We start from the raw sequence: 9,756 nt of genomic DNA on the forward strand, positions 1-9,756 counted from the left end.
GGGGGGAGACATATCTCTACAAAATGGAGATTTAATTTTATTTCATATAAGAAAAGTAATACATAGGGGTACACATTGTTTTATACATTATGAAGTAAAGTAGGGAGTGAGAAGGATTCCTGATATCTTTTGTGTGGCAGTGTCACCTATGTGGGTGGAAATGAAAGTTGTGTGATTTGGAGAGTGAGAAAAATTTTGGAAATCTATACAAGAAAATAGTTTACACTGATGATGATATAAATGAAAAAAGTAAATGAATTATAAAAGAATTTGGATACAATGAAATGGATTATGAGTGATGCTGCTTAACATCTTGTCACATATAGCACATTGCACAACAGTACAACAGTCACATTTATAGACAGTGTGCACGGTAAGAAACATCCTCCAGACAAAACAATATTGGATGAGCTTTTATTACTATACAAAAGAGTATTCTTAACTTGTATCCCCAATGAACAATAGAAAAACAAACTTATGGCATGGCAATGATTGTCTACAAAGATGAAAAGAGATGCAAGCAGAAGTTATGCAGCGTGTTTTTAAGAAAAGGGTTAATATATCATAAGTTTTTTGAGGAATGCATAAATATTCCTAGATTGGAAAAAAAGAGCAGAGTCATAAACAACAGAACAAAGCTGTTTCCCATGTAATTTATTTATTTACAAGTTCATCTGAATTTAACTGTAAGCGAAATAGAAAACAAGTACAACTGTCAGAACAGTATGTACTGAAGAAAAATTGACATGGCAGCAATTCTGATTTGACAATTGTGATTTCCACAAAGTTTTTGGCAACAGCAGTTCTCTTAGCTATTGACATAGAAAACTTGTTGTAAAATATGGTTAAAAAAATAGTTGACAAACTCAGCATGTTACTATTTTTGACGCACCATTCAGATTGTTCTCTTCTGCTGGGAACAAGACACATTCTCGAACCTCTTCAGGGTGTTGGTTCTCAAACTGTGCTTTGTACCAAAACCTCAGATTCTATTGTAGCATGAAAACAAATGTTTTAAATTCTTCATTGCTTAATACAACAGTTAGGGTCATAGCAGGTCAATATTTTGTTTTAAATCTTTTTCATGTGGACGTATTGGAAAATATCAACAAATCTTCTCTATGTCCCTTATCAAATTAAATAATCTTTTTTAAAAATCAATTGAAAGTATCAGGATAAATTTTGACAAAAATGTATTGATTAACACTTTGCAGTCACACAGCCAGCCTTATAAAATACCCCATCTGTCACCCAACCAGGAGAGTGACTGCAACGGACTTCTTGGGCCTTGCACAGAACTACGGATAATTTTCATCGTCGCATTATTGCGGCAAGTGACCACAAAGTGTTAATCATTTAATTTGAGCAACAATGATGGACAAGATATATTTTTCACTGGACAATCACATGAAAGCTTTTCTTTTTCTACGGAGAAGTACAATGTTGTGCTGAAGAGGCATTAATGCGAAAATGTGTCTCTTTTGAAGCCCTTGAGCTAGTGTTTGACGTTTATATAGGATGTCATATTGTTAAGAGAGCAATGAACAATTTGTACTTGACACTGAATACGGAGTTTTATTGACAATGACGCGAACATATACACCAGGCAAACACAGACCCTTCCTCTTAAAAGAATATATGTTTTCCCATTTTGGAGAGCATTTTAGTGCAATAAAAATTCAGTTGATAACGTAAGGAAAACCATAGAAATTTACATTCTTACACTTTCAGACATTGCTCATCTAAATTCATAGTTTCTTTTTTTAAATAAAAGAATGTAAAGGTGTTCTTTAACATATTTTCGGAGCCAAGGCTGAGAATACAGAAAAGAGTAATAAAGTTTTAAAACTGAAACACAATATTTTCAGGTCTGCTATGCCTGTGGTGGAAGACAGGAGAAGGACAAGTCTGTACATGATTAGATTTTTACATGCATTTTTATCTAACAAATATATATCTATACTTATATAAGCTAAAAAAGCTGTGTAGATTATAAAGGATATTTCAAAAAATAAAAAATGGAACTAAAACCCCAACATAGCGGACTCATTGCAGTAGATATTAAGCGAAGACAGCTCTTGGTACTTTAGGTATGTTTGCAGATGATGTTCTGCGCAATGGCGTTGTTGTCTCATACAGGGGTACATATTGCTTGTGACCTCTTTGATCCGTTTCAACATAGGAATACTTGGAAACATTGGTATCAAGGATAGCCGCTGGGCATATGTCCGCATGTTTCTTCGTGAACTCTGTGCGGTACATGGTTGCGTCGTCAAAAGGTGCATCACTGGCCATAGCAGAAGCATCTGGTTTCAGGCTCTTTGGTGGCAACATTGAATGTGGGACATAGTGAGCCTTGTAAGTTGGAGTGCCATCAAAAGGTATGTTGTTGGGCACCCATCCTTCCCTCGGTTTGGGCTGCTCCCTGTGGATTCCCCATGGTTTGTAATCACTCTTGTAATTTGTTAGACCTTCGAACTCACCAGGGAACATCACTCTTCCGTCTCCTGGTTTCATCATAGCCACTCTCTGTGGTGGGTGGGGCTTAAACTGGATACGGTTAGTGGTATTGAGATCAATTTCTCCATCTGGCTTCTTGTAGGATTCATGTTGGTGTACATAGGGCCTCTCTCCGTTCCACTTCCTGTAATCATTCTTGAAAGTAGTGAGATCATCCAAAGGAGCATCAGACTGGAAAGCCTCGGCATTTGGTTTGCAAGATTCTGTCTTGGAGCCATGCTTCTTGGTATAATCCCGATTGAACGTGGTCATGCCATCAAATGGAACATTGGAAGGCTTGTACAACTCTTTTTCTCTCTGCTCTCTTGCTTGCATTGGATGACGGATGTAATCATCCCTGTACCCTGTGTTCCCATCAAAAGGTGCCTCTGACATATGTGTTGCTTGAGATGGCTTTATGCTCTTTCTCGGTGGCTCATTGTACTTACGATAGTCACGTGTGAAAGTACTCTGTCCTTCAAATGGTTGGTTTGACGGCACCCAGGCATCTTGGGCCTTAGGCTGCACTCTCTCAAGGGGCCATTTGCGGTAGTCAACTGGAATTAAAAAAGAAAGCTGAGTGAGAAAGTGGACACAATCCAATTTCTTGAATAATAAATTTACCTAAAGTTCAACTTGCTCAGAGCAAATGATAGGGAAATAAGAGACAGCAGAATTATTTTGAAGCTTCCAAATATAGGAGAGCAGGGAAAAAATCATAGTAATTTTTATTCATTCAGAGCATTAAAAATTTTCTTTTAAATGAACGGCTAAACAAGCAATTCCAGAAATACATTCTCATTAAGGCTAACAAAGCTGAATACCAGGAGCCCTCAAAATACAGTAGTCTCCGCCTAAGATCCCGGTGCTCAGGAGCAAGGAAATGCGGGATCTTAGGCGAACCAGGATTTTAACCGACGAACCCAGAGAAGAATCTATGGTGACCCATGCTAAGGCTTACAATCTGTAAAATGGTCTCCCTCCACTCTAAAATGAACTGACGTGACCGCTTGGTGGGTTTATGACTTATGGTGAGCTAAGAGTGGTTAACCTTGATGACCTATCACAGTGCAAAGTGGCATGAGGCGAGCCATTTTCACTTATTATCCTATTATGAGTCTCAAGATCTACGCTTATCCAGTTGCCCCTCCCCCTTACCTGTAGAAAATTTATAGCTTTTCATCTCTGACCGAGTTTCCCCCCTCCCCCCCCCACCCCCCCAACGAGAGACAATAAAGGTGTACTCGGGGGGAGGGGGTGTCAAGGGACCTACATAAGCTTAAAACCTAAGCGCCTTGCCATGGATTAATTTTTTCCCATTGGAACAACTATGGGAGAGTCAATTGCCTACAGCGTTCATTGGAACGAACATGAAAGCATCGATTCACAACATGTCTCATTTTGCATCAACTTATGCATTTTCAGTGGTTTTGCCTCTTATAATAATCCTATTTTCAGCAACTATGAATGATTATCCGATTTTCCTCCAAATCTGGATTTGAACAAATGGGTTTTGAGCATGTTTGGAATAATTTAAACTTGTAATTATGACAATACCAATTTTTGGTTTTTTACAAAGTAAGAGTGAGCTATTGTATCAGAAAGAAAAATCCACCAGTTCTTTTCACTGGCAAATATGAAACTAGATATATTGATTTTTTTATTACTTTCAAGATGATTATGATCAAGAACTAGATCTACATCGGTCTTATGGTTTTGATGGTCACATTACTAATGATTTGCTATCCCGAGTGAGCACCATAAAAACGTTTAATTTCTTGACCCATATAAAATAGATACTTTAACAAATACATAAAACAATGCCATTAACGTATTTTTCCCTTTATTACCTTTGAAATGATACCAAATGTGTATATGTTTGAGTAGAACTTATTTGTGTTGCATTTTTTTTTTATGTCACCCCTCAAAACCTGGGCTTTCCAAAAAAATTAATACCGGTGAGCAGCAGTAAAGAGTTGAAATGGCTCTCATCACAAGCCTCCTCATTGTTTTTTAAAAAACAAATCAGCAAATACTGCAAAATCAAAATTCAGAGCAAAATAGCAAACATTTAAGAATGTTTCTTAAAGCATTTGAATGTATAAAGAACTGGGTAGTAAAAGTAACATGAATCGGAAAAGGCCCAGAAGCCTACTATAATAAGAGAAATGCATTGCTTTTGCTGTGTCTTACTTTTGTAAGTAGGTTCCCCTTCAAACTTGGCAGGCAAGTGTTTCTGACCATCATGCTTAATCATCTGAGCTGGTGGTGCATGCTTCTCTGTAGAATACATATAATAAAAATGCTCATACAGTCTGATACACTCACATTTACATAGCTAAAAACCGGAATACACACCAGTATACATATACACAGTCATTCCCAAACTCATTGTATACTCTCTCTCTCTCTCTCTCTCTCTCTCTCTCTCTCTCTCTCTCTCTCTCTCTTTCTCTCTCACATACACACACAATACATACACATACGCACTTTTATCAGCTTTATAACTACTTATAGAGATAAGATTTACTTTATAAATAAGACAACATAAAAGAAAATTAGCCATTCAAAAAGCTGCTTATTGTACCTACTCTCAAAACAAGTTCAAGTGAAAAAGCTAAAGATTGCACCTACATATGACATGGAGCATTGTAGTCTCTGTTTTATTTTGTTTCATTAAATATCTCAAATTCTGCCCCCTTAGCCTAGGTCTCCTTATATGTGGTACGACGTTCAGTTGCGTGTGACAGTTGTTAGAGATGAGTCACTAGGTGTGTTATCTTATGCGCCACCAAATGGTGCCAAAATTTTCAGTTGCGTGCAAAAAAAAGCAACAAAATTGTTTCCTTATGCACGACGCAATGTTTAGCCGTGGTGTGTGACTGGCTATATAAGCCCTCTTGTGACTGGCAATTCACAGAAGAGAGAAAGTGGCAAATTTTAATGACAAGATGGACAAGGAAGTACAAAGTCCGTCAGATGGCAGTTCTACTAGCCGCTGACATTTTTTATTCCATACACTGTCAATCCCGTGTAAGTTCTCCTCCTCCTCCTCCTCCTCCTTGTCCTCCTCCTACTCCTCCTCCTCCACCTGCTGTCCGTTAAAAAGACAAAACAAAATTTGATTCACAAAACTTGCACTTGGTCGAATTAAAGATCAATATCCTTCACCCCACCAACCCCACACACACACACATCACACCACACACGGCTTGTTGATCAGCACTTCTTGGCTAGGTATTTTGACCAGTGGGGATGCTCTAAACCTGACACATCACCAGTCTGTCGCATGCGACGAGACCCTCGGTCGCAACATGGACCAATTGCAGGCGACTGTCGTGTGCGACCAAACGCCACGTTGCGTGTAAGGGGACAGTTTCTTTATAATCTTACTTGATTGGTTTTAGAGTAGCAAGGATGTCGCGTCATGCATAAGGAGACAAGCTCTTAGCCTGATGCATTCTATCTTGTTATTGAATATAAGACAAAACTAATAAGAGAAGGGACTACTGACATATGCTTGAAATTTGATCTTAGAATTGTAGCATATATCACGACAGAACAAAAATTATGTCTATTGGAATTATAAGTAAATTATTTTCTCCTTGCCCACATACCAGTGTAATCCCTGTGATAGGAGGTAAGTGCATCAATCTCTCCAGCAGGCTTCTTGTATACATCATGAGCATGGACGTAGGGTTTCTCAAGGGGGTGCTTGATGTAGTCCGTTCTGGTTTTGCATATAAGTCATTAGTTTAATATATCACAGCACTGGAAAAGGGTCATTTGACATTAAAGTTTCCTTATCATTATTCTTTCTAAAAAATAAAGTCAGTTTATCAGATAGTACCCATAAAATTAATTATATTATTATTCTGTCCCATCTGCAATGACAAAATACAGATATATAGAGCCCAAATTCTTTAGATATATTTTGAAGTTCCTTTATCGACTTTTAAACAAGACAAGTGCATAATTATTCTTAACAGCTATTACTTTTCTGTGACTATTCATAGGTAAATTTCTAAATTACAGCATACAACAGTCACATCTTGAAACCCTGGCAATGCCAACTTGCTAGCTGAGTCCTGTCTCATACTAAATCCAATTTTTTACTTTGGGAGTATTTGTCACATATCTCAAAAGTTGTTTAAAAGTCTTCACATAGATCTTAAATTCATTAGCATTAATGCTCATGTTCTGTAAAATTTCAATTTCGTTTTGTACACACCTATTTTTGTGACTGAAAATCACTGCCTTAAGAACGGCATTTCAATACCGGAAAAACAGAGTAAGTATAAGACAGTTCTAAGCTCACTAAATAAAAATGGCTAGTTAACAGTAAAATGAATCATCATAGCCCCTTGTCTTAGGATATCTCTTAATGTTGGCTTGTGGTCATGAAACAACTGACAGACCAAAAGAAATCCAAATATCTTCTCAAATATAGATACACACTCACAATTAACAGGCCATTTGGAACGGGGGGGGGGGGGTGGAACATTAAGCTTTTCTTTACTATTAGCAATATCACTTTGCAGTCACTTGGCGCAACAATGCGCCGGTGAAAATTATCTGTTCCAGTCACATCTGCGCCAGGCCCGAGAAGTCCGTTGTAGTCCCTCTCCTGGCTGGGTGACCAGATGGGGTATTTTGTACTGCTGACTGTGTGACAGCAGAGTGTTATTGAAATGAATGTATGTTTAAATTTCTTACCTAAAAGTAGTCTTATCGGACAGTGGATCCTCACTGCGTAGAGCCGATGGGTCAGGTTTGCAACTCTCCCTCGGGGCAATTGGATGCTGCTTGTAGGATGTATTGTATGATGTAATCATACAGGGGCCATAATCACCACCTGGGCGCCAGGGGCGATGAGGACAGTGATGGCGACTGCAAAATATAAACCAAAGATCATGAAACTCCAATCAGGCTACTATTCATAGAGCCGTGCGCTGTCTCAAATTCTAGTCTTTATGAAGGGGTAATGTCATTCTAGTATTTTTGCTTAGTTATGTTGATGGTAAGAAACAGTGTTCATCAAAAACTTTGCTAATTTTCTACTGTATATGATGCTTAAAAAATAAGCCTCATTCCTGCTTATAATTTAATGTGTCTTAAAACATATGATTTGAAAGGCAATACTTATTCTATTCTTTGTCCTCCACTCCACCAGTAGCCTATATGATTGAATTGCAAATTTTATCCTAAATCCTCCATCAGTATATGTTGCTATTCTTTTTCAAGTCTATTTTTTAAAGACTGTTGTTCTTCGTGCTCATCTTCCTTTCATCTAAAACTTGCTTAGCTATGAACAATTGAAAAAAAAGAAAATATGCACACATGGATGAACAAAAACAACTCTTTTGCTAGTAGACAGGGTCAGGTTTTCAATGGTTCTGGTGTAACTGAAGTAATTCAGTTTGCTGAGGTTAACTTGATACAAAAGATTAAATAGCTTATGTTTTAGGCCAGGTCAAGGAACTATGAAAACAGTTTGTGCATAAGCGCTGATTATGATTGGAGCTGTTCAGTGAATAGGTCAGCCTCTATAATAAATGTGTGGTGACACATGGCCTATGGTTAGACTCTCGGTTCGGACTTGCAACATATAAGATCGAGTGTTCAAATCCCACCAGGGACTCAAAGCTGTGTCCTTGGGACTGATACTTTAACATCTATTTTCTTGCACAGAAAATGGCCTTTTACAGTCAAAATGATGGCCATTTGTTTGATTTAAAGTAGGGTCAAGAAAACAAAAAACAAACATGATGTTTTTACCCTGATTTTGCCAATGTCCTTAATCATACGTATATCTCAGAAATAACCCCCCCCCCCGTGGGAAGCATGGGCCATAGGCATGGGTTCTTGTGCCAGCACACAATAAGGCTTATTGCGATGAGGAAAAAAATCACAAAGAGGGGGGGTTGTACCATTTACCACTGTGCATATGGTTAGCATATGTACGTGATTTTTACTATTGTACTAGAGGGCGTTACTGGAGTGTATGTTGTTTTTGGACGAGTCGGAAACATAATATGCGTGTTATGTTGTCATGTGTGTGGTGTGCAGCAAAAGTGTGAGCGAGAACGCACTCCTGTTGAGAAGCGGAATTGCGTGTGAGTGAACTGTGTTGCTAGCGTGAGACGGCAGTAGTTAGTCTGACCAGCCGGTGGTTAGTGTGTGTGGACTGTAAAAATTCGTAAAAGAGGATCTATAGCTGAAGAAGAACATCTCAGTGACCTGACGTGCGTATAGGTAAGAACCAGCTATCTTGTCACAGGGAATATGGGAAAAAAATGTAGCAAGTTTGATCTTTGAAAAAAGTTGTGAAGGGACTACACAAAGTAGTATAAATTTAATAGATTTCTAGATATAGATCTAGATATCTAGTATAATTAATTGCAAGTGATTATTTTAATTGCATATCGTACTGCCAAAACTTTATACTAATTATACCCAAAGATATCCTTCATGAAAAAATGTGTTACAACCACATAAAGGGGTTCAAAGACGAAAGGCTTTTCATTTTAGATAGTTGCAACTCGGCAGCTCAAACCAGTGCGAGTTGGCGATCTTCTTAAAATTAATAAAAAATATTCTAATTCTAACTCAGTAGGCTTGGTGCATTATTTTCCTTATTTTTCTCAAATAATTATCCATAACTGTACTTACCCACAGTTGCATATTTCGCAAACACATCTTTTCCCCATGGTTGTTAATTACCGTCAGAGGCCTGGTAATTAACGAGCGAAATAAGTGTTTACTGCGGTTCGCATCAGATGAAACGTCAGGCCTCACTTGTCACCAAGCACCAACCAAACAGTTTATCAACATGGCCGACCCTTGGAGACAGGATCGTTCCAACAACACAATTTCGTGAACGGATTTAATATATACAGACAATACTAAATAGCATTTTTTTGGTAAGAAATATGTATTGTTTATCTTTTCATTGTTAAAAATTTAGAATACAACTATATAGCGTCCTAAGATTGGCAATAAAAGAAAAATTATGCAATTTAGAAACTGTTAGATAGGAATTCAATTATTACTCCCTATCATAACGGAAAAGCAAACTAAGGGCGCAAACTCCACAGCAACACAGATAGATCTATCATTAATTTTTAAACGACAAGGCAAGCGAAGGTTCCTATTACTTCCCTTTCAGTTTAAGAAATATCTTAAAAAGCGTTCGTGGGTGTGGATTGGGGGGGGGGTGCATAAATCCTTTGAACATGGATAGGACGGCGTGTTATA

At 37.9% G+C, this 9,756-nt stretch overlaps 1 protein-coding gene across 1 annotated transcript; it reads right to left on the minus strand.

Annotated features, from left to right (window-relative positions):
- Window positions 1-404: 404 nt before the first annotated feature.
- LOC101853658 (stabilizer of axonemal microtubules 2) lies at window positions 405-9,327 on the minus strand. The gene is made up of 5 exons (XM_005089903.3): window positions 9,172-9,327; window positions 7,216-7,389; window positions 6,117-6,229; window positions 4,693-4,779; window positions 405-3,056 (listed from the first exon to the last, which is right to left on the minus strand). Exons 1-5 carry the CDS (start codon window positions 9,207-9,209, stop codon window positions 2,062-2,064), a joined length of 1,407 nt encoding a protein of 468 aa, XP_005089960.1. The 5' UTR covers window positions 9,210-9,327; the 3' UTR covers window positions 405-2,061.
- Window positions 9,328-9,756: the final 429 nt, after the last annotated feature.

Source organism: Aplysia californica, unplaced genomic scaffold (assembly GCF_000002075.1).
Source record: "Aplysia californica isolate F4 #8 unplaced genomic scaffold, AplCal3.0 scaffold00010, whole genome shotgun sequence".
Taxonomy (NCBI): Eukaryota; Metazoa; Mollusca; class Gastropoda; order Aplysiida; family Aplysiidae; genus Aplysia; species Aplysia californica.

Excerpts from the sequence above, each read along its gene's own strand:
- LOC101853658 (XM_005089903.3), bottom strand. The coding sequence starts at position 9,209 with ATGGGGAAAAGATGTGTTTGCGAAATATGCAACTGTGG. Across the intron at positions 4,780-6,116 it reads CTATCACAGGGATTACACTG|AGAAGCATGCACCACCAGCT; the intron begins GTATGTGGGCAA and ends TGTATTCTACAG. Across the intron at positions 3,057-4,692 it reads AGGGGAACCTACTTACAAAA|TTGACTACCGCAAATGGCCC; the intron begins GTAAGACACAGC and ends TTTTAATTCCAG.